Here is a 25,375-nt window from a genome sequence, read left to right as displayed (position 1 = left end):
GACGCGGTTGTTACGTTGATATGCGGAAGCTATATTGTTAACAGCAAGTGTCGGAGTGACATCAATAGAAGCAGCGAGAGTACACATTTCTAAATGGACCTGTGTTCAGAACTTTTATACAAAGCGTACTGAAGCACGTACAATACTCTCTATTTCTCTCACACACACGCACACACATACACACACAGCGCATTTGGCCGCGAAAACGACGCCTGCTGCGCTACTAAGTGATGCCCATCACGCCAACGTTGTGAGACGCCTGGTAGCTGCTCCGGGGCGTTGTTCCAACTGCCCAGCAGGAGTTAACGGGCGCGCTGCGTCGCGCCAAACATGGCAACACATGGCAACTCCTGCTGGGCAAAGAAACAACGCCCCAGCGGCTGCCAGGCATCTCACCTTGCGAGGAGACCAAGCGCAACGCTAAATCTTGCTATCGCGGTCAATGCTGCACCCTTCGCTCGAAAGTGCCCAAGTATTATTCGCCACTTTAGCCGGGTAAGTGCAGCGACCGAACCGTGCTTTTAGCAAACGTCCCACCTTAGCCCGTATTTTGAGTCAACCCGGGTTCCTCAACACGGGAGTAATAAAAATTATGCCGATCCCACATTGGAATCTATGAGAAGTGAGGGTTCCGTGGGGCCAGTTAATGAAACGCTATAAATTTGTTCGTTTCGTTCTGGCGTCCTTAGCGTAACAGAAGCTGGGGCGGGCATGGGCTATCGCGCATCCGTGCTACGTAATGTGAGAAATAGAGAGAACGTTAGATTAGGGGGCGCAAGAACTTGGGGCCCCCTAATCTAGAACTCTCTATTATGCTGGCGTGTATTGCTTCGTGAATGTTTCCAACCTCGCGAACGATTCCAACCACCTGTCTTGCATATACTTTATTTTGCAATCGCGCATATGTGTAAGGTATTGCACAGTGTCACGGGGACAGTATGTACAAAACACGTCTAAATCAATTAGTCGATCACAAAAGCGCGCCGTAAGAACTATAGATGGGTTCCACGGATGTCATATTAGGCGCCATGTCGGTGAACCAGCACGGTGAGCAGCTGCGTCCACATGAAGCACAGAAGTTCCCATAGTAAACTATAAGTTTTTTTGTCCCACTTGTAGTGGTGCGCATGCGCGGCAACCCCCCCCCCCCCCCCCTTTTATGTGGGCACATAATCGTACTCCTTTTCAATAAGTCCTTCAGTTACGAATAAGCGCCTTGTCCGGCTGTTTCTGTCATGTCCTGTCTACCGCTGCACTTGAAAAAAAAAATTCGATATGCAAATGTCGTGTAATCCACTCCTCCTTATGTAACACCTCCTAGGGGGAGGGGGGAGGGGTCTGTAATAAAATAAACAAATTTTATGACGTGATGTCTCCTCGTTTTCATTGGGCTGATGTGTCGTTCGTTGTAATCAAGATGGCATTACGTGTTCCACTACAGGTGGCCTTCGGGATGTTCACGCTACAATTGTGCTGTGTAAGACCCGTTGCTTATATGACACATTCGAGTGGTCCTTTCCAAGCGCTCCTGCGAAGCGTAAAGGTTGCTTACCGATGTCACTGAGCTTTATCATGGCAATAAGCACGCCCCTATAGCGTTAACAAATCCGAAGTAAAGCTGTAAATACATTTGTGGTCCGTAATAACGCTTCTTTGTCGCCTTACACGACCATGACACCGTTTTGAAAGTGCTCTTAAAAAAACCAGTCGAATGTGCCGCCAGAGTATGCGTCAGTGACCTTATGATAGCCCCTGAGTGTCTCTCCCAGTGGCAGTAGTAAATAAAGTACAGACAAAACTAAACGTAAAATAGTTCATCACAGGGCCCAGGCAGTCACTCTCAGACTTCTGCAAACAAGCACTTACCCGAGCCCCGCGGCGCTGCACACAATGTACCCCGAACGGTTCCCAAGCCCGGACTGCCCTCCGTGTGGTGATTATGCGGACTTCGAACATGTCCTGCGGGGCTGCGCCTCTGCCGGTCCCCCTTTCACTCAAGAGGAACTGATGAAGCTAATTAGGGCCCAGGATCAGACCTCTCAAATCCTGGCAGTCCAGAGGGCTCGTGAGAGGGCCGTCAGGTTTCACCTGATGGTCCCCGAGTGGGCCTAGCCAGGTGACGTGGAGTTTGCTTACGTCTATAGTGGACCAACTAAAGTTGTTTCACTCACTCACTCACTCACTCACTCACTCACTCACTCACTCACTCACTCACTCACTCACTCACTCACTCACTCACTCACATGCGTTCTGTGCCATATGCTTCACAGTAATATAGCTTCCTTTAGGGCATGGGAAGGGCGTAATTTTTTTTTCCACGCGTTTATTTTCTTCGGCTATACAACTTATCTCACCTATGAGGGCGAATTAGAAAGTCAGTGCCCCAATTTTTTTAGCCAGATTACGGATGTAAATGCGAAGTCAACATATGCATTCCCAGTGGTGGACCTTTCTTGGACCGGCCCGGCCTTATCTGCAGGTAGCTCCACGGCACGGCTCTGCTGTCAGTTAAAGATGGCGGTTGTGCTTCACACTTCTACGACATACGAGTAACGAATTATCATTCGTTTTCTCTCTAGCAAGGAACGAACGCTCATCGAAATCCACAGTGAAATACAGCTCACGTATGGGGAAAGCTGTCTCACTTGGAGAATTGTGAGGTTGTGGTGCTACGAGTTCGCAAAAGACCGTGAATACTTGCATGACTATGAGCGTTCGGGGACGCCGGGAGCCTAGCGAGTTCTACCACAGGGGCATCTCAAATGTAGGGCTACTATGCTACTAATGACTAAACCGGTGTGGGGACTATGTGGGGAAATAAAATACGTAGAATAGTACGTATATTTGTAATTACGTTTATGTACCTTACTTTGGCTAATAGGGAGAAAGATCTTTTGATTCGCCCTCATATTTTTCTTTTTCTCCTCTCTGAAAGTGTTTGTTTTTTTCTTCAAGCTTTGTTCCGCTTGTAAGTCGTTTATTTACTTATTTGCTTCTGTGCTTACTGTGAAATGAAGTTGGTCATCAGAAATAAGGCTCTCGCATTATCCTGTTTTCCGCCTTGTTAAGCCGTAAGTCGCTGGCATGTGAAGCCGAATACTTACCGTATCTCGTTGGCTCATCCTTTTCCAGTAATCATGATTATTTATTTTAAGTTAACTGTTAGTTAGAACTTAACTTTCGCATTGAACTTCAGCCGGAATCAGATGATAACGAGAACGTCACTAAGGTAAAGAGTGGGCCGGACCAAAACATGCTTCGCGACACGTATAACTTGAGTGTAGCATAAGAAGTCCTCCAATTATTATTTTTTTGTTTGTCTTTACAGGCTTTGGTTAGAGCTCTTTTGACTAGAGTATTCTGAATTTCCCAAAGTGCTTGTTTTGTTTTTTAACTTTGTTTTCCTATTTATTCCTTTATTTATTTTGTTCTGTGCGTAAGATGAAGTCATATGTTCATCTTCTATAACGCTGTCACATTACGTTGTGACACACTCTAACGTGGATTTGTCAAGTGTAAAGTCGAAAGACATTCAAACCAACTCGTTCACCTTTTTCCTGTTACTTTTCTACTTCGGATACCCATGTAGAAACTATACATTTTAAACTTTTAAAGGACCCACCGCGATGGCTTAGTGACTATAGTGTTGCGCTGCAAAGCACGAGGTCGCGGGATCGAATCCCGGGCGCGGCGGCCGCATCCCGATCGGTGCGGGCGAACTGCAAAAATGCCTGTGTCCTGTGCATTAGGGGCATGAACCCCAGATAGCCAAATTAATCCGGAGTAGCCCACCACGGCGTGCCTCACAATCAGACAGTGCGTTTTGCATGCAAAACCCCAGAATGGTAATTTCATTAATTCTTCAGCTACTAAATGAACTACGTTCGTAGTAATGGCTGCTCATTAAGGCTAAAAGAAAATATGAAATACACGCGTGTTATGTGTTTTAACGCACGGATGTAGGCCTAATGCACCCAATCAAACATAGATTTCCCTCAGTGATTTAGAATTGTTTGACTTACATTGAGCCAAGATAGCAAACTGCGAGAGTCGATAAGTATACCGCTTGAACCATATTGATGTTCAGTTGACAAAAAGAGCCGTGTTTGTGCCTTGTGCTGTTTTGTCATGTATTTTCCACGCTGTACCCTTTATCGTCAGTTATGCTGACTTTGTTACCGTCTAAGTGTTTTACACAGGAGTGTTCTGTACGGTACATTTTATATTGAATCAGTTTCCCAACTTGTAACGTTAGCTTCACAGTCAACTCTACCGCAGAACCACAGTTGAATAGCGCTCGCGTTTCTTACGGTTTTGTCTCGCCCCTACAGGCGAAGACAGCGAGGGCCCCGTGGACGTTCCTGAGCGGTGTCCCCTGGGAGCGCTGAGCCTGCGCCTTCGCCGGGGCCCCGTGGAGCGCACCGAGGCCCCCCGCTGGCTGGTGGGGCTCCTCAGGGACGCCCTGGCACGGTGGGGGCCCGTCGAGTGGCCGCTGGCACTCCGCAACGCCTCCTCTGCGCCGGCGCCCACCTGCTGGGAGGAGGCAGGAGCTCGTCGACACGCCTTCTCCACCCGACTGCACGGGTACACGCTCGTCCAAACATTCATTGCAGTGGCGATCATATGGGCATCCCAGGTCATCACCAAGGCGTGAGAGTAAGCGGCCTGCACGCCGTACGCTACGGGATGTCAGGATTGGGGGCTCAATCCCATCGCTCGAGATCCGTTGTCAATTTATCAGTCCGGCATGAATTCGAAGGTAGCTGGCCCATGCCGTCGTCCAACTTATCCACGCTGAGGACGTTGATGAAGGGAAGAACTGCTTCTCAACGAGAACGAGGAAAATGGGTTTATTTACAGTATTTAAATCAGTCTAACATGACTGCTTGAGAAAAGTAGTGTCAGTCCAACATGACTGCTCAAGAGAAAGTGTGTCAGTCCAACCTGACTGCACGAGAGAAGTGTGTCGAGCATCCGCACAACAGCCGTTTTTAAACACTCGGTCCGCCGGCGCTACCTGGCGGCAAAGGTTCGTTTCGTCATCGCAAAACTAGCCGCCTCCCGCGAAACAAGGTGACGCGAGCGTTCGTTTACTCATTGTAAATTCGCCGCCGTCCCGAAGAACAGTTTACGCACACAAAGGCACACACATTCCGAGGTCTGGAGCCGACGTCAGAGGGGAGTCGTTCCGGGTACCTCGGAGACATTCTGGGTAGCTCGTTGTCCCGCTGCGGCTTGCTCACGCGTAGCAAATCAGGTCGGCGCTGGGGACCTCGGGCACAATAGTTCGTCCGTCGAACCCGTTTCGTCACAACGGCGATGGGGATGGTGGATGGAGGCGGTTTTCAGCACAAAGCCCGCTTCTTCGAACGCAGCCTAGCTGCAGCGACGGAGTGGGGGATGCGCGTCTTGTCCCCCAGTCGTAATTGGGTGGCAATTTTTCCTTGCAGCTCGCCATTCTTAACAGGGAGCAAAGGGAAGGATTGCGAGTGGAGCCGAGTAGGATGGCGGCTTGATGCGCACCGTCTTCCCGCGCACGTAGTGCTGGAAACCACGTGATCAAGCGTGCACGGGGCTAGGTGGGCGCGCGTCTCGTCTAGCCCAACCGTGGCTGCTCACGCGCGGCCTACGCGACTATCTTGGAGGTAGCCTGCGGTGGGTACAAAGCCGAAGGCGAGCCGAGATGACTGGTCACTACATACGTGTCACTTCCCGCGCGCCTAGTACTGAATGTCGCGTAACATAAGTTCTAGGGACGCGTTGAAGCGAGAGGCAGAACGAAACGTTCGCTCCGCCGCTTTTCGTCACGCTAGCGTTGCCCAAACAAGTGCTCGTGCTCGTCGAGTGAGATCCGTTTCTGTTTGTATGTGCACATGTAACACCCTACTTGTTAATTTAATTAGTAAGCGAATGTTTCCTGCAATTCATACGACCGATAAAACTGACAAGCTTACTTCGTGCAGTTTTCCAATGTTTTGCTCTCGCTATGAACGCTTCGCCTTCTGGAAGAAACTGCGGCATTGTTCGGTCAACACAGCGAGCATTTAAGGATGCACTAAAGAGAAATATCAAGTTCAGCTGCATCACACTCTCCGATAACTTTCAGTGGCAACGAAGGAAAAGCTACAGGGGTTGAACTTTTGCACATGCGTCCTTGCGCCATGTAGTCTGGTTGATTTTGACAACGCTTTCTGCTTCAGTTTCTCGAAGGAGCTACTGCACATCGTTGTGTGACAGTTGCGAAGGTTTCGCGTTTGCCAAAGCGTGGAAGCGGAACGCGAAAGAAAATACTGAACAATTAGCGTTAAGTTTGGTGTCTTAATACAAGTTCTGTAGCATAAGTTCTCTTACCCAGCTGAAATGAACGCGAATGAGAATGCGGGACTATCTTCAGAATTCCTGTCAAGCATGTCCTTCGCCTTCGTATCTTTCTCTATATAGCTACACAAAACTGCCTGCGAGTGCATTAAATGAAGGGCAGTCGTGGCAGAATAAGCAACAAAAGCATTATAGAGATGTATCTCTTGCAATGAATGGAGGCTTCGTAAGCGAGAAGAATAACTTATGCGAACAAGGAATATGGCTGGCGATGCCACCTTAAAAGCTCTCGCACAAGCATTCCATGACGTCACGGAAATTGGCCCCGTCGGGGTGGGTCGGCTTAATTGTTTACCTATAAAGAAGGATTACGCTGCTTTCTAAACGAACAAGAGATTCAACTTAAGAACCTTTTTCAAAGTCTTTCGTGCTCGCCCAAGTGCGAGAAAAATTTTCAGAAATCATTCAACTCACACAGGTGTACCGGCGCTCCGGTTTCAGCGCGCTGTTGAAAGTTGAGAAGTCCGGGCTTCATTTCCCGCGCTAGTATAACTAAACTTTCTTTTTTTTTTTCGCCGAGTCAATGGAAGTGCACTTTTCAATGCATACTTTTCCAATACAAATTGATTTTGTGCGTTTTGAAACTCAGAATGAGGTCGCGCGTTCGATTCAGCCTAAGGCTTAGCTTGAGGTCTCGGGTCGGGGGCGGTCGCAATCCTATGGCCGTGGCCTCGAGTGTCCGAGTGTCCTAGTGAGCCCGCGGCAAAGTAGAATTCTGGTGAGTCTGAGTCTCAGTGAGGCCTAAGCAACAAACATATTTTGTGATCGAGTCTGAGTGAGTCCTCATTTATTTGGACGACCTATGCGAGATGAGCGCATGATAATGCAGTACACGTAGCTCATAATTACCTGGGAAGGAATAATCAGGACTGAACGTGACAGAAGTGCACAGGAAGATCGAGACTTGAACAATGTTGATCAAAGAAAAAATGTCACTCTGAGGCCAGCGTTTCAACAAGGGGCTTGCTTTTGTACCCTACATTGGCAAGGCTCTCATCGAAAGTTTGTCTACAGATTCATTGCTTGTTCCACCGCTGTCGATCACATAGTGATGACTGGTCTCATTTGTTTTAGGTAATATTGCTTTCGCCTTGAAAAAACATAGGTGCACGTATCAAAGTGTTGCCTCCGGCTTTCACCTTGTTCTTGTTTTGCTCATCGTCTCAGTTTTCTTGGAAGACAAGTAACTAATGCTGTCGGCTATGCCGTGCCGCTGCTAAGCTCGAGGTCGAGGGTTTGGTCCCGGCATCAGTGGCCTCATTTCGACGGTGATGAAATGAAAAAGCGCTCGTGCGTACTTTAAGGTGCACGAGTGCATTTAGGTGCGCGTTAAAGAACACAAGGTGGACGAACTTATTCCGGAGTTCCTCCACAACACCGTGGGTCACTATCCTAAGCTGGTTCAGGCCACCTAAAACACCACAACTTAATTTCAAGCTACTGCACTCCAGGGATGGGCGCGGAGACAATTGTTTTGTTAATGCGTTGTTATTGGTTGTTAAATTTACGTACCTTTCGAAGAACCATTTCATTGAACCACGTTGAATACTCCGATCACGTGTTAGGGAGCTTCAACTCAATGTTGGTTTTAATGTGCGCTCACACCTCCCGTCATCCGAACGAGCGTGGCTCGCCTTAAGTGGTCTTATATTTTTTGCAAACATTTTCGAAGACCACTCATCCAACGCAGGACTAAGAGAATTGCGGTATCGTGAGCGTCGATGACGTGGTCACAACAACACGACCTAAATCTCTCACAAGTACTGTGCTCTTGGTGGCTTTGTAGATGCCTAGATACGCGTTACTGTCTCCTGTCTATGCCACCGCTTGTAGCTTCTTTGTCAAAAAAAAAAAAAGAACGCCAAGAACCCGTTGTTCACTGACAAGGTTGACAACTGCCCTCTCTAGGTGTGACAACGTCGTTGATGTGGTAGTGCGGCCAGTTCCTAAACAGTGAATTCATTCTTGGCCGAAGCGTAACATAACTTATTCCGTGCACACTTTTAACAGTCCCGGTAACCACATGACGCACACAAAAGAAACACATATAGAACGCGCTCAACGCTTGCAGGCAAGGCTTTCGCGAGGGGCAAACGAAACGTTTGTGTAAAGAAATTTTTAGGACGGTTTCTACGTTCTTCTCTTTCCTTCTGCTCCATTGGCTGAACCTATGTGCTACGCGACAACTGTATGCGTACGGAAATAAGTTTAACGTACACAAAAATAAATTTAATTAATTTAATTTGGACTTTCTGCTTTTACCTCCCTAAAGAAACACTGGGGCTATGAGATACGTCACAGTAGAGTGCTTCGTATAAATTTTGACCTGCTGAAGTTCTTTAAGGCGCGTTCAAATCTAATTGCATACAAGCGTTATTGTATAGCGTTTCCAGCAAAATTCACCCTCCGCAGCAGGGAGTCGAACCCACGACCTCGTGCTCAGTAGCAGGACGTCGTAGACACTGGGCAACAAGGGCTGTCAGTAGAGAATTGCGGCCCGAACGAATTACGTAAACTTTCCTTCAAATTCCCGTTATCTTGTAAATGTGGGTCGAACGCTTGTTGGGTGCTCACTCGTTCTTTGTTTATCTTTTTTAACGCGTCGTAGCAGAGGAGTAGCTCGCGCCTAGAGACGACAACCTCTCCTCACATCACTTAATGAATGCAGACTAACATTATTTACAAAAACTCTAACATGAACATATTTATTTATTTATTTATTTATTTAGTTATTTATTTATTGATTTATTTATTTATTTATTTATTTATTTATTCACGCATTCGTTCATTCATTCAATGATTCACTCGTTTGTTTGTTTGTTTGCTTGCTTGCTTGCTTGCTTGCTTGCTTGCTTGCTTGCTTGCTTGCTTGCTTGATTGCTTGCTTGCTTGCTTGTTTGCTTGTTTTCAAGAATCCTGGAGGCTTGAGAAGGGCCCTTGCGAGAGGGACATTGTTCCTTCGTTTTTCATGTGCCACGAGCACGGCGTTCTCTTTTCACACGAAGGAACACGTCCCTCGCACGACCCGTCACCTGTTCTCCGCCCGACCCCGTCTCGCAGCTACCTCCGCGCGGCCGCGGCCGAGGCGGTGCAGAGCCAGCGGTTCCCGCCGCCGGTGTTCGACGTGCTCAACCTGGTGCCGGCGGGCAGCGTGGCGCGCTGGCGCGCTGTGGGCAACGTGACGCGTGGCTCGGCGCAGCTCGACTCGGTGCTCTGGCCCTCGGGCCCCGGCCAGCAGCCAACGCTGACGGGGCCCCGCGCCTGGGGCCGCCAGCGGTTCCGCGTGGTCACCGCGTACGCGGCGCCTTTCGTCATGGCCGCCACGCGCATCGGGAACGGCAGCTGCCTCAGTGGTGTCCCCTGTCTACAGGTAGGTCAACCGTCTGAACGATCACCAGAGACAGGGTCTACGTTTTTCCAGACTGCTACGGGTTGCATGATCTCGGTTTTTTTTTCCAGTCGGAAGTTTGACTACTTGGGCCCCTATGGTTCGGTGTCGCCTTTTTCGACTGCTAAGACTTTTCTCGCGAGAATGGCCAACGGCTCCACGTCGCATCACATCCCCCTACAGATATGACGCAACGTTCATGCCGCCGCCCACCTTGTGTATGGCCCCGCTGTAGCACCGAGGGGTCAAGCAATGTGTGAAGTTCTTGCAAGACTAAACAATCATGGGGGTGCACAGATTTAGGCCCAAATCTGCCAAAGTAACTCCGCGCAGACGGCTATCTACTTGCGCTCCTAGAGTTCCCTGCTACCGCTATATGGCATGCGAGTGCCACTTTATATGCGCAGAGTGTTTTTTTACGTTATTCGTACGATTTGTCTTTACTCCTCGCATGTGATGGAGAAGTCTCCTGGGCGAAGGAGTAGTGCCAGCATTACCTTCTCGGTTTCGCCCTTCGTCCGTACCACTGCGTCTCTTAAGAGATTTCAGAATTTATCGGCAATGACACGATTACTCGAAATATAATTCTGTCTAGACACAGCATTCTGCAGCGTGTATAGTTGTACTGTTTATACACGTACCAAGGAATGAATCGAAGCCCGCAAACAGCCAGTTTGGTGTTTCCTTATTTGAACAGCTTTAAGCTCATTTTGTCAAAGGCTTCCCTGTCAACCTAGTCGCGTGGCGTAACATCACTGCACTAACCACATAACGCTAGCACGCCAAGATGACGAGAAACCACGTCCAACGAAACACCCGCCAGTCGGTGTGAGACACTTCACCGCGTGCACTGAAAAGGTGGGTGTCGCGCACGACGTGGTTCGCAAAGGGCAGGCTGCACGAAGTTGACCACGGGGTTCATTCCTGGCACGTGCTACTCGCTGTCGCAGGTGTCCACTGCCGACCCGGAAAAGCTGGCGGCGCTGTTCGCCCACTACCACCTCACTCGCGGCGCGACCCGGCACCCGCTCTACAACGTCACCTGCTGCGCGGGGATCGCCATGGACCTGCTGACTTCCCTCGCCCGGGACCTGGCCTTCGACTTCGACCTGTACCTGGTCGCCGACGGCAGCTTCGGCACCGACCGCGGCGGCAAGTGGGGAGGCATCACCGCCGACCTCATCTCCGGTAATCACCGAGGCCATTGGCCAGAGCAACATACCTGATGGGTGATGGCGTGCCTAAACTATAACTGAGCCCCCTGAGGGAGGGGGGGGGGGGGCTTATTGTCGTACGTACGCCAAAACAGGACGTAGCATGAATGGTTTCCCGTCTAACTATGGCAACTTGCAATACTTGCACGCAATAGGTAGTAACTCTGAAGTACAGTGGGTCATGTGCAGATGTCATGACTTTAGTTAACCTGACGAGCGTTGAAGAGCTTCCTTCGACCGTTCCAGCCACTTTGCATTTGCGACACTTTGCCCGATTAAACTGGCTTGCCCCCCGAGACAGTGCAATAAAACGTGGTGGCTTGGTGGGCCGATCCTGATTTCACTGAAGTTAGCGGTGTCCCCGCGATAGCTTTATTGCGTTTGTAACGCTAGAAGGGTTTGCAGAAGTTGCGACGTCACAGACCCCACACGCCTCTAGAATTTAACCAATACGGCTAACCAGTAACTGTCTGTAGCAGGCCTGTCTATCTCAAAAGGTCAACGCGGAACGATTACTTTAATTGGGCAGTCATGCTCACGCGGCGGCTGCCCAGTTTACCGGAGATCACGGAAGATTTGAGAGGCCTTCAAGATTAACCAGAAGAGATGATTATGTGTAAGCAAGAGACGTCGCTTTTTTTTTTCTTCGAAAAGGTACCACCTAGTTCAACAGCCGACATACTTTTCTTGTGTCAAAAAGCCCGTTGGTAGTCAGCTCTGCATCATGTATTATTTAGATGTTCTCCTGTGTTTGTGCTATTTGTTCGCCACAATTTTTACCTGCCCACAAAAATTTTCAGAATGCGGCATGCATTGAAAAGGCGAAATAATTCATACCTTCAGCGTGCGGACTCCACTGCAGGGCTATATTATGGGCTTGAATGCGAGGCCTGAAAAGTAAGCCCTCTGAGCTCGAACTTGGATGGATCTTTTGCCAGCGAAGTAAATTTTTTTCTCAGGTCATGAATTCCGAAAGCATTTTGCTAGGAAGTCGCTTCTGCGGTTCCCCCTTCTTTCTTTTATTACACATTCAGTTTTCCCACGCGCTGACAAGAGCCGACGTTTTTTTTTTCTTTTTTTTTACCGTAGGTACAGTTTATCAGGGACTATTATGTTGTGTTAATATCACCGCCTGTTGTGCAAAGATAATAACACGAAAACAAAACAATATATATTTTCATTGAGAAACAATATATGGATTTTTCTGGCAAAAGTTGCGCCTCACCGCGAGTGGCTGTTAGCCATTTGGTGGCAAATTCTGTAATATGCCGCCCCGAAATAACGGGCCAGCCTTGACGGGATGGCGCTGCGAACTGGTAAATTAAGACAGACAATGAACGCCCAGCACAAATTTTTTACCGACATACATAGAGAATAAAACTAAAATCGTATGAACAAGCAATGTGCAGAAAAAAAAAATGAATGAATGAGAAAGCGGCCCAGTCAATCACCACCTTAATGTATCCGCCATACATTTTTCTCATTTATTTTACTTCTTCTATTTTTAGTAGTTCTATTAGAGGCTCTTCGTTCATTGCACGTTGTAAAGATTTCTGTGTTCACGGGGGATCTCCGCGGCAGCACGTTAAGAATATATAGTGCCGGATTCTATTTACTGCGGTTAAAATCATATGAATATCCCAGGCGAATTTCTGCCGTCGTCGTTGACGTCATGTCCCGTATAAAGTCCACGCGCGATAGCACCGCCGTCGTGCTGCAGGTGCGAGCGAAATCATGCGAGGGTGAGCGGAGAGAGATGGTAAAAAAATGATGGGATTTTACGTGCCAAAACCACTTTCTGATTATGAGGCACGCCGTAGTGGAGGGCTCCGGAAATTTTGACCACCTGGGGTTCTTTAACGTGCACCTAAATCTAAGTACGGAGATGGATGGTCGGTCTGGCACTCGATCTGGCGCTCCCACACGCTCGATCTGCCGCGCGTGTGGGAGGAAAGCGGGGAAGCGCGCCGTCTTCCATCGCGCGTAAGCCAGCAAGGGGTTGTGTGTGTGGGGGTGCGGGAGTGTCTGCTCCGATTGCGAGTGAGCGCGTTAGCACTGGCCCAACTTGAGAGCGATCTGCGGTGGGTAAGGGCTGTTCCTGAAATTTTTCATCGATGTCGATTGCTTGATCGGTTACTGTTTCCACATTCACGCTGCGTGTCCTTCATTTACATGACAGATGTATTGCAGAAAGTAATGCGCTTTCTCGGCTTTTTTCAATCGATGATCAAGTAGAGCAAATTTCGGTGACGTTCAAGAAATGCCTGTGTGCGAAAAGACGCAAGAATCTGTGGTTGTTACACTGTGGATATCCTGAAAAAATTTCCAATGGGACGGTGTGGACGTATGAGGTATATACTATACAAATCAAGTCGTTACACCGGAAGGCTCTACAGGATGCGTAATAGAAGACGCACACAGAGAAGGATATTGAGATTGTTTATTGTTCAGCCCTTATGTGCTGACGGAACTACAAATGAAAGCTGTCTCGAGCAGGATTAACCAGTCTCACAGAATAACACCCAAGCCCTCCCCCCCCCCCCCGGGTGTCCCTCCCCTATTTCTTTTTGTTTGCTTCAGCGTAAACATCACCATCCAACGCGCATGGTCTCAGGATATTTCAAACACGAAATAACACACGAAACACGAAGGAAATGGGTACAGTACAAAGTATAACAGTGTAGAGACACACAAGGGAGAGAGGGTTCGCATGCAGGAATGGCGCTCACTCTCTGCTTTCTCCGCAGGGGCTGCCCACCTGGCGGCGACCGCGTACTCTGTGACGTCATCGCGGTCTCGCTGGGTGGACTTCTCGGTGCCCTACTTCCACTCGGGCGTCTCGTGCCTCGCGTATGCCGTCAAGCGCGACGTACCCCTCTCGGCCTTCCTCATTCCCTTCAGCGTGCCCCTCTGGCTCGCCATCTTCCTCAGCCTCAAGGTGAGTCGTAGCTTGAGTGTCCTCGCACTCAGGCTCGGTATCTTTTCGGTGCCCGAGTGATGGTCACACGCGTGATCGAGCATGTAAGCGGTGATACTTGGTTACGATACACCACAATTTAACGCCCCAAATTTGAACGGCACAGAGAGCGAGCGATAAATGGGACAAACGTAGAATTTGGATCCCTAGGATTGACACAAAATTACGGGGAAAGAATAGCAGCCATTTGATTGGAAAGTATGGTGGTCAAGCTTACTCGCTGGTGAGGGAAGGGGGCATTGTTTTTATTATCTAGATCCGTCTTGACAAAAATGTTCCTCATAAAATCGGGTTCCCTAATAGTCACGCGTGCAACCTAGCCAGTAGTGTCGGAAAGAGTTCCGATTCAGATTTGATACTTCCGTTGTGGCGACGTGAACCACCAGTATGCACAACAATAGACATTCTACGAATAGGACTCGAGGAAGTTGCGTGAGCTGGCGGAATTTTGTAGATGTTCGTCACTCACCATTGCACCTTCGAGATAGCGCGTGCTGGTCGAGCTGCAAACGGCACCAGAGAACAAAAGCATCGTTTGCATCCATAACAAACCAGCTAGCTCAGCAATACGTTTTCGCTGATTGAGGTTTCTTTCAAACAACTATACAAAAATGTTGTTTCACCTAAACGGCGAAGCACTGACTGGGATAGCAAGATACAACGCTGCGCTTGGGCGCCTTCTAGGACTGTGTTCTAACTGTACGCGCGTCCGACTAACGCGGGTGCCAAGATTTCTGGCACCCTTAAAAGCTTACGGGAGGGCTGAATAACTTTTTTTCGAAGTCGAAAAATGCATTTAACGTTAAAACAGGTTATCTCAGAAATTCTTTGCCGCGAGAAGTACTTCAATGCGTTCAGGAGAAGCGAAGTTACTTGCAGTCAAAGATCGTCCGAGTACCCTTCGCGGTGCTACCAGTCCTCCTACAGTGCTTTGCACTTCGAAGGGTACGGCGTAGCGGGGTGGTGCCTACAACGCTTCGCGCACTGAGTATCACCATGGAGCGCAGTTCAAATTTGGTTTTGGATGTTCACCCATAGACGCGGGTACTTTCAATCTTGGCGCCTACGACGCGCCAATCTCGGAGGCTATCTCTCAGCTAAGGGTTGAGTTCACGGTGTCTACGTCCCTTCGCTGTGCTCCAGTGTACCGGATAGCCACGCGTGGCCATTCTCGCAGCGAGTGACACGCGTAGCCTATTTCCTTTCGCGCTTAAATCTGTCTACGATAGTCACACAATTTCCGAAGGTCAAACAAACTCCATCTTCGCGTTCGCTCGTGTGAGTATACGTCAGCAGCGGGCACATCGGCTGAGCCGGTTGCCGGTTGCCGCGGTCGGGACTCGCCTCGACAGGTTCCTAGCGTAACGAGCTTCGACCAATAGACCACGGATAGTAGCCGCATCCAAATTACGCATTTTGAGCAATAGCTCAATGCGAAGCAAGGTTTGCCACAGGAGTACAGCCAGGAGCGGCCAGAAGAGCCGTTACTTTCGTCACGAGCCAGAATGAGAAGCTGTAGTCAGGAATGTCGAACTTTTGCGTGCCCCTTATATCAACGAGTCAAATGAAAAATCTGAATAAAAATAAATAAAATAAACAGAAGACAAAGAATAAAAAGAAGTAAAAGAAAAGAGAGAAACTATTCAAACTCACTGCTCCTCCACACGGAGCACCGGATACGCGTCAGCTTCCGCGGCTCGTAGTGCGTACGCGTGTGCAAGAAAAAGGGGGTTACGCGCCACGCTATACGGACACTAGGTGCGCGTTTCATTGCGCGTACCCAACTGCTGCAATATCAGTCACAGGGGAACCGTAATTCAGGTCGTAATAGCGCTGAAGTGACACGGACAAGAAAGACGACAGGACGTGCGCTATACGTCCTGTCTTCTTTCTTGTTCGCGTCAATTCAGCGCTACGACAGCTCATTTACGTGAACGAGCCAACCAAGCCCAAAAGCCTGTACTCAGCGGAACCGTTCGTGCATGGGTTTCAGGAAACGTTATCCTGAACTTTTCTATTTCTTTTATCTTTCTTTACAGCGGAGCTGTTATACGCTAGCTTCTGTCAGGTTGTATGCCTAGGCAAAAAAGGATGGCGACCACCCCAGAGCTAAAAGAGCTAAAGCGTTCAGCGAAAACGCATCGCCGAGTATGTCCCAGCTGCTTTTATTCGCGAGAAGGGTCGAAACGTATTGTGATAAAAAATTATGGTAAAAAAAAAGTAAAACCGAAATAGACACTGTTTAGTGTGGGTTCCGGCTTGACGTCGCGGGCTCTATAGGCAAACCACGTAATTTTATCTCAGTTCGCTTCCACCCGTGCAATGGGTAGGCCTCGCGCGGTAAGTGAGGAATGCGGAAGAACAGCTCGCCTACGAAGGACACCGTCGTGAACAGAAGCGGGAATGTGCGCGGCGACGGCGGGCGGCACGTGATACGGACGAAGGTCGTGCCGCAAACGCCAAGCGTACGCACCTTTGGTTCGATCACCCCTACCGACTCCACTCCTAGCGTAATTGCGGGTGATTTCGACATAGAGGCGTCGCCGCCAGACGGAAAGTGGTTCTCAGTGTTTCTCTTGGAAAGGCCCAGCATTCAATGTTACGCAAACAGGAGTGTGCCCACGACGCCTCGTCGATCGTTTATAGACCTCACATTGGCCAAGAACCTGTCCAGTGTCGCCGCAGAGCCACTGGCCATATATCGTAGTGATAACAAAGTGATAGTCACCTTGGTGACCATACAATGCGAACAAAACATGGGTAAAAAGAAAAATATAATTGACTTTGCAAGTTAATAAAACCACATGAAAAATAGCTAAAGGTGGAAATTCATTATCTGCCTTTTATTTTCAATCAACATACTTATTATCAGCATATTTATCACCATATATACAACTCCGCTGGTCAGCCACCTACACATAGTGGAATGGCTTTGAATTTCCTTTCTATTTAATTTAGCAATATCAGAAGTACAACAATTTTAAATTGAGAGACACAGAGGTTCCAAGAACACATCCTCCAAACAAAAAAAAGAGAAAGAACCGGAACTTCTTTCCGCACCCGTGCCGGAAGTTTACACGCCGACCACGTGAGTCCGGAGCACTGCTTGCCACATCCGTCGCGGACACTCATGTCTGGCAGGCAAAGATATCCGAGCCGCCCTCACGTCTCGCCTCGCCAGGCGCGTAGGTCAAGCGAGTACGATGAACCCCGTTTAGTGGAGCCTTTTGTGATATTCCCTGCGACCCTATTTCTTCACTAATGAGTCTGCGCAAATTCATTTTTGTTCAAGCTACCACATCATTTTTCAGTCATTCAGGGAAGGAACTCATAAAGCAACAAGTTATACACGGTTGTTCTTTTTCAGGATTTCCGCCAGAAAAGAAGACATCGAGAAAGACTGAGGACAGAAAATTTTCACGTCTTGAAGCAAATACGAGCGGGAGTACATTGCTTTCTGGGCGTTATCGTCTTATTCGAACGGACATCAAATATTTAATGAACATTAATTGTACCTGACGCACTGCAGCATCAATAAATACAGCACCTTTCTAACTTCGCAGGTGACCTGCGCAGCGAGACACGTGTCATTTACGCTAACGCACATCGATAAGATAGGCTCGCCAAGATGACCCACTGTTCAGGCATGTGAGGTTTGAGATACACTGTTGCACATCCCGAGTGACTGCCCGAATTACGGCACAGAACGCCAGAAAATTAAGGCTGTACATTGTCTCGCTTATACTACGGGAATCGTATTCACAAAACGTTCTCACGCCAAAAGCGTTCGTGTCGGCCAATAGGGAAGTGGACATAATATTATCGAAGGCGATCAGCCAATCAAAAGAACGGCACTTACGAACGAAAAGGTTCATGAATTCGGCCCCAATTCTCTTTCGAAGCAGGAGATTCTGGGCGTGCGGGAACGGCTCTCGGTCAAGACCGACCAAGACTGCGGTCAAGACCGACCGTTTTTGACATATTTTCACAGAGAGCTGCCTCACGTCGAGGCCCTACGTCGGACAGGCACGTGTGGTTTGTGACTTGTCGTGCGCTGTACGCAGCAAGCCAAATCGGTAGCTGGCTCGCGCGAGCACCGGCTTTGTCTAGGCCAGCGCCTAATAATAGGAAAAGCCCAAAAAATAGAAGACTCCTATCTACACGATCTTTGCGAGCAGGATCTTAACCTTGATCATTTCGCAAGCTCGTTCCATCGCAGGCGAGCTGGAAAGCAGAAAAATGTTGCGCTTGCGGGAGCTAGCTTAAGACCTGGCTGGATGTATACATGAATACACGTCGCACGTGCCCATAGTTATTTTTGCTCTGATAAAGTTATGTGCATTCCGACACTTCCTCTCCTTCAATTGTAACAGAATGGCAGGCAAGAGATAGCGATCCTCCGGCTGACCTCTCCGCTTTCTTTTTTGTCAGGTGACAGCGCTCGCTGCTGCGCTGTACGAATGGTTCTCGCCGTTCGGCCTGAATCCGTGGGGCCGCCAGCGGACCAAGAACTTCAGCCTGGCGTCGGCGCTGTGGGTGATGTGGTCCCTCCTTTTTTCGCACCTCGTCGCCTTCAAGGCGCCCAAGTCGTGGCCCAACAAGGTGCTCATCAACCTGTGGGGCTGCTTCTCCGTCATATTCCTCGCATCGTACACGGCCAACATCGCGGCCCACTTCGCCGGCCTCTTCTTCCAGATGCAAGTGCACGACTTTCACGACACCAGCGTGAGTGGCCGTGCCCAGTTCTGTGCTTGATCGTCACCCCATATTGCGGCTCGTTCCGCCCCCTCCCCCCGACTCCTCTCCTCTATCTCATCTATTCTATTCACCATTTCCCGTCCCCGAGTGTAGGGTAGGCAACCAGACGTATTTCTGGTTAACATCTCTGCCTTCTCTGTTTGTAACTTCCTCCTTCTCCTCCTCCTCCTCCTCCTCGCTCGTACGGCAGCGCTTGCAACCGTGTGTTTCTCTGTTGAAAAAAAAACGGTCTACTTCTGCATTGTTTTTGATAGACGGCGCAGATAAAATTCAACGGGCTAAGCCTGAAAAAGGTCTTAGCCGCTCGACCACGAGCAAGCAGTAGTTGTAGTGTTCGCAAAAGCACTTGTACAAACACGTGGGTATAAACGATACGCATGTGTACGTTTTAAAGTACAGTTCCCACCTAAAGATAGAAAGAAATTTTTATACAAGACACTTGGCAGCATCGAATGCAAGCGTAAAGCACGGCTACTAGCGCTCAGCTGCAAGTACATGATGAACAAAGCATCAAACAATGCCTCCACGACTAAGCAAGATAAGCAGGATCATAATAGCGAGGCATATATGGCGCTAGTCATGGTTGGTCTCTAAATGTTTACTCTTCTTGCCTGACCAATAACGTTTACTAAGGGTGTTGCTCTTATATCCTGTGCAAATAGCCCATATATAGCGGTGCCATAGCTTCAACGCCACCGTGAAGATGCGGTGTATTATCTTCAAGCAAGGTATGGTGGAGAAGAACGGACGCCGTCCTTACACCTATGTGTCGTCGCGTTGCTTTTGCCCAGATTTTCATTACCACTGTATTATCGCTGTCAAAAAGTCGCGCGGCACATGATGCGCGTACAGTATCTGAAGTTTCTTGGACATTGCTTCTAACTCTGCGCATAAGGCGGCACCGTCCGACCTTCACGCGCTCGTCGCAAACACTGCTGCACGCTCCAGAGTGTGTGGAAGCAGGTGCAGTTACCGGGAAATGTATCCCGAGACATGTATAGCCCTTCCGGTCATTCTACACATATTTGCGTACGGGTCTTGTATTTGCCACATATTTCCAGCGGTGCCGAGGCAAACAAATATACAAAAAGAACACGCAAGGACTGAGCTCCCGGTAAATAGACTTGTATGCGGGCTTAATATGGGTCAGCACGGTATGCGAGTGTTTTTTGGATAAGGGAACGCCCATTTTCTTCTTAGCGGCGTAACGTCATTGTCATTAAGCCATGCACCCCGGTGGATAGCTTTTTGTACTTCGTTTATACATTAATTTAGGAGAATGGTAAAGTATTCTTGTTGGTACTGGTTCATAGCTAACAAAATTACAATAAACCAGGGATGGAGAAAGATACAAGTACGACAGGAATACAAAGGCGCCTTCGTGCCCGAGCCCGTTCTGACGAAAGGTCTATTGCTAGGAATGTTTGTACGAGCAGATTCCAGCCAATCCTAATACCGGAAATAATATTATCGAAGGTCACCGGTCATGGGCAAAGAGCACTTACGAACGGAAAGCTATCTGAATACAGCCTCCACGGGGTCACTTTCACAACTTCGTAAGCATAAAAAGGGCCGTCCCTGTATTTCTTTCGCCGATAATGAAATTTTCTGGTTCGCTCATATGTGTAGTGATGCAGATCCCTCCCCTTATGTAATACCCCTCCACTCAGGAATATTTTAGGAAATCAAAGCGAAGAAATGAAGTGAATACGGGGGCGGGTTACGATTTACTGACCTTCAGTTACTGCCTCTCGCTTTCAAAGCCACACGTTATGAAAGCTGGCGCAGCAAAAAAAAAAAAAAAAAAGAAGAAGAGAAACGCCGAAGCAATGCTCAAATGCTGACGTCTCTATCACTCTCTCTCTCGGTGCTCGCAGCTGCTGAGCCAACGCACGGGCACGGCCCGTGGCACGGCCGCCGAGGGCTACGTGTTCGCCGAGAACAAGCGCCTGTGGGAGCACATCCAGCGCTTCGGCGTGCCCACGCTCGAGGACGGCCTCGAGTCCCTCCGGTCGGGCGCGCTCGACGTGCTCATCGGCGACACGGCCGTGCTCAACTACTACCGGGCCAACGAGCCCAGCTGCCGGTTGCGGCTGCTGGGCGACTCCATCTTCGACGACGCGTACGCCGTGGGCATGGCGCGCGGATTTCCCCTCGCCAAAGGGATCTCCGAGCTGGTGCTGCGTTACAACGCGCTCGGCTACCTCGACCAACTGCACAGCAAGTGGTACGGCCGCGCGCCCTGTCTGCAGGTGGGTGACCCTAGTGCGCGAGGCGCTTTCCTTTTTTTTCTTATTCTGCTCATTGAACATAGCAAATAGCGGTCGTGCCCCCCTCTACAAAACATATGCGTCTTTTGGACGCGCACTTTTGCGGCGCTTGAATAAGAGGGTACCCTCCGGACGAACGCGTAATCAGCAATGTAAATCTTCATCCAAGGCTTCTGGGTTACGTCAAGAGCCGTCGTCGAGCCCTGTGTCAACGAAAATTAACTGAAAATTCAACTGAAAATTCAACTGAAAATTAATGCTCTTGCATTCATGACTCATAAAAAGTACTTGGGCGTCCTCGGCTTCTTATTCACAACTGAACAAATAATTCAGATTTGGCTGAAAGCGCGTTTGGAATATGAGGCATGCCCATCTTTCTGCAGCCTCGTTGATTTCATGTTTGTAAATGAACATCGTTGATGGGTTTTCTGCCAACAACATATAATAGCATACAAAGCTAAAAGATGGCTAAGCAAGGCTTTCGAGAAACGTATACGAAAGCAGATATTGCTTTTGCACAAACTCAGCATGTCTGTCCCGCCCGCAGTCACTCGTACAGGACCACGCGTGACCACTTTGTACTGCAGACTGGTGGCCAGAAAAACTAAATTTATATAAGCAGAAAATGTTTTTGAAACTTTCATGTTCACTGCCTTCAGGATTCACTGTAAACGAACGACGCGGTCATTCTTGTGTTGTATAATGACGTGAGTCTTGACATACATATGGAGTCAATATGAACTTGATGTGTCCGCAAATTCATATAACAGAAGTATGCGATAGTTATGCGGTTATGACAGCGTATATGTGGAAGCAATTGTGCAAGTGAAGTTCTATCTTTCGGTATGCTGAAGACTACGTATGCTTCTAGATTAACTGTTTTATTATTGACTTAGGGGACGTTGCTTATTTTACCACTTTTGATCACCCTTACTGCTGATTTTCTGGCCAGCGCGCAAAACGACGGACCACGCAGAGTGGGAGCCAGACTGATGCTAGATTGACTTAGTTGGCCATGATAGTCGATGAAGACCATGTTGACTGACCCGCCGTGGTTGCTCAGGGGTTATGGTGTTGGGCTGCTGAGCACGAGCTCGTGGGAGCGAACATCGACCATGGCTGCCCCATTTCGATGGGGGCGAAATGCGAAGGCACCCGTGTGCTTAGATTTAAGGGCACGTTAAAGAAGCCCAGGTGCTTGAAATTTCCGGAGTCCTCCACTACGGCGTGCCTCATAATCAAAAAGTGGTTTTGGCACGTAAAACCCTATAATTAAAAGAAATTAGACCATGTTGACTGCTTCTTTCGACTAACAACACTGAGAGGAACAAGCGCATCTGTTGTCGGAATTGGAGCTCAACTTGCTCTTCACTCAAGAGCATAGTAAAAGCAAAGACAGAGGAAGAAGTATTGGCTTTCGGCCCATCGTTCGGGGTTGCTGCAGGTGTTGGGGACAGAACGAGAGATGACGGGTATCGGGGTTGAGGTTACGATGTTGACAGGATTGCCTCTTAGTCGGATTTCGTCCGTTTGTTGCGCTATTATTAGCCCAAGGGCCATGCTAAACTTCGTTTACGCGGCCACGTTGGTAGTGCTTGGGGACTCAAGGACTCCTAAAGTTTGTGGGGTCTTTACGTACGTTGTTAAAAGGACATTAAAGGATAATACTAAGTGGAGCTAGATCAATAGAGTACTCGTCTGGACGTTAGTCATCCCTTTCCGGGTACTAAATTGCCCTTTAGTTGAGTAGCAAATTGTCTCAGAAGGTCAGGCTGTTGCTCGTCAAAATATTAGGCAGCCTACATGCAACGCTTGCATGTAGGCTCCCTAGCCAATACGAACCACTCGTGCCAAACGGATGAGTTGACGTATAATAACCACGCGGCCTCCCTCTATGTCACTATTTGTGAAACAGCCACGCTGACGTCACATGAGAGCTACCACAGTCCGCGACGGCTGGCACCACTTCGGTTTCACATTCTTAATTTTCTTGCTTAAAGAAAGTTCTGTACTAAGCAACGAATGACGAATTCGTTATTTCAGAAGCCTAATCATTCCATCTAGTTCAAATTAATAGTTTGCTTTAGTGTACCTTTAACAACGTAGATAAAGACCCCACGAACTTGAAGAACGACTGACTAACCCAACACTGCCAACGTGGCCGCCTTAACGGGGTTCAGCAGTTTTTGCTGAGGCCACCGCAACGAAAACTGCCGGACCATTCTTTTAAATAAAGTTTCTCCTTTTTCTTCTTTAGTGTGTCTCTGAGGATAACCAGAGGTGCGTGTCGACTACCAAGGGGCTGTAGTCCATAGTGTATGAGCTTCGAACGTGGTGTCCGATGCCACGCGACGGGCTGACAACCTGCGATGCGATGACAAAAACGCAGGATGGCCTGCTGCAGCGGCTGGACAAGCCGCTTCCGCTTGGCGTGCGCGCAGTGGCCGGCCTATTCCTGATGCTGCTGGTCGGTCTGCTGGCCGGCTCGCTCGTTCTTATCATCGAGCATCTCGTCTTCCGCTACGCTCTGCCGGGCCTCAGGGCCCGTTCGCGAAACTGCTTCTGGAAGAGCCCAAACCTCATGTTTTTCAGCCAGGTGGGTCGGTGGGGTCTCGGCTGTTTCGGTGGTGCGAATGTGCAATTGATCACTATTCTATATACTTAAGCGGCCCTCATGTTCGAGAACTCGGATGCTGTCATTTACCTTCGGGAACCCGCCGTGGTTGCTCAGTGGCTGTGGTGTTGGGTTGCTGAGCACGAGATCGCGGGATCGAATCCCGGCCCCGGCGGCCGCATTTCGATGGAGGCGAAATGCGAAAACACCCGTGTACTTAGATTTAGATTCACGTTAAAGAACCCCAGGTGGTCGAAATTTCCGGAGTCCCCTACTACGGCGTGCCTCATCATCAGAAAGTGGTTTTGGCACGTAAAACCCCATAATTTAATTTTTAACCTTCGGGAGAACAACTCAAATGTTTGACTGCTTCAGTATGCTGTGGAATATGCCCACGCCCTTCGGTGTTGTACAATCGGCTACAAGAGATCACTTAACCGCGCACTACACGTTATGTGCTTATCTCTGAAAGAGTCTATACTTGGGCAAGTTGGTAATCAATAGTAACTTCTTATAGCGCTCAAGAAAGAGCACAAGACTAGAGCATAGACTACGCCGGGACACGATTCTCTCAGTATGGACCGGCTTCCGAGAGAATCGTTTCCCGGCGTAATCTATAAGATACCCTGCACTGATTGCGACTACGCGCACATCGGTGAATCGGGCAACTTCAAACAGAGACTGAGGCAGCATCAGAAAGATGTCGAAAAGAAACGTACAGTTTCCGATGCCCTTGCCGAGCACACAGATGCAATGGGCCACAAGCTTGACTGGGATCGCTGGAGAGTTATTGGCCAAGAAAGAAAGCTGAAATCGTGGCGGCATCCGGAATAGCTGGAGATACAAAAAACACGTCACACGCTCAATCGAAATGAGGGAACCCCCCTCCCCCCGTCATACACGCGCTGCTTACGTCACGTTCTGAAGTATACATAAGCTTCTGTGTATTTACCTTCATCCCATTGTGAACAAGGCTTCCGTAGGGAAGCCGAAACCTTTTTTAGATTTATTTCTTTTTTAGTACTTCTTTTTGTCAGTGTCCGTCCGTTTTATTGCTTCTTCGTAATATCCACTTTGTTTAAGGAGTGGGCATCCATTTAATGAATCACTTATGAGTCGCAGAATGTGCTACAGCTACAAACTTTAAATTAAAGGCTTTGTGCTGCGGCTTCGTGGACATTTTTCTTTTCCTTTTTCGCAAATACTGTGTTTCGTTTATTTTTGGCTGACTGAACCGTGAGCTCACAGAAGTAAACGTGGAGTAAGTGCAAAATTGAATCCTTTTACCTGAGTCCCTGCGTTGTGTGCATGTTGTTTCTCTTCGTTTCTTTTTTTTTTTAAATGGGCGTTGCGCATTTATCGAGGGGAACGCTCTGAGCACACATCGCTCAACAGTGCAGCAGCTGGCTGTCGTGACTTCAGAAATTGTGGTGAAATTCCCACCTCAGAAAAAATTTGTAGGCGTATAGTTTCTGCCTTTCCCCAATTCGAACTCTTAGATTGGGCACAAAGACAACCACCTAAATTAACGATGTTGTAGTGACTCTTAGTGTTATTGCTCCTATTTAAGCATCTCTAAATTCAAAATACTCGTAAGATCATGTTGTTTTTCTTTAAATTCCTTTATTGATGTTTTAATGACAATTCTTCATGGTAGAGGCAGTGGAAAGGTGGAGATAATAGAACTAAGATACACTTGGCTACACCATGAGGAAGGTGTACGATTATGTACCTAAAGAAAATTTGGTAATAAAATAAAAATGTAGCTTCGAGGAT

At 48.5% G+C, this 25,375-nt stretch overlaps 1 protein-coding gene across 1 annotated transcript in view; it reads left to right on the top strand.

Moving 5' to 3' along the window:
• The window catches only part of LOC126518219 (glutamate receptor ionotropic, NMDA 1-like), a 176,085-nt gene that overhangs the window by 127,843 nt on the left and 22,867 nt on the right, over nt 1–25,375 (top strand). Inside the window, exons 3-9 of the mRNA XM_072285280.1 lie at nt 4,332–4,584; nt 9,439–9,748; nt 10,717–10,954; nt 13,728–13,918; nt 18,389–18,682; nt 20,593–20,967; nt 23,375–23,581. Of these exons, the coding sequence (XP_072141381.1) occupies nt 4,332–4,584; nt 9,439–9,748; nt 10,717–10,954; nt 13,728–13,918; nt 18,389–18,682; nt 20,593–20,967; nt 23,375–23,581 (1,868 nt within the window). The remainder of the gene's footprint in view (nt 1–4,331; nt 4,585–9,438; nt 9,749–10,716; nt 10,955–13,727; nt 13,919–18,388; nt 18,683–20,592; nt 20,968–23,374; nt 23,582–25,375) is intronic.

Source organism: Dermacentor andersoni, chromosome 11 (assembly GCF_023375885.2).
Source record: "Dermacentor andersoni chromosome 11, qqDerAnde1_hic_scaffold, whole genome shotgun sequence".
NCBI classification, from domain to species: Eukaryota; Metazoa; Arthropoda; class Arachnida; order Ixodida; family Ixodidae; genus Dermacentor; species Dermacentor andersoni.
Note: the sequence above shows the minus strand (reverse complement) of the source record. Positions and strands in the feature narration are given on the sequence as shown.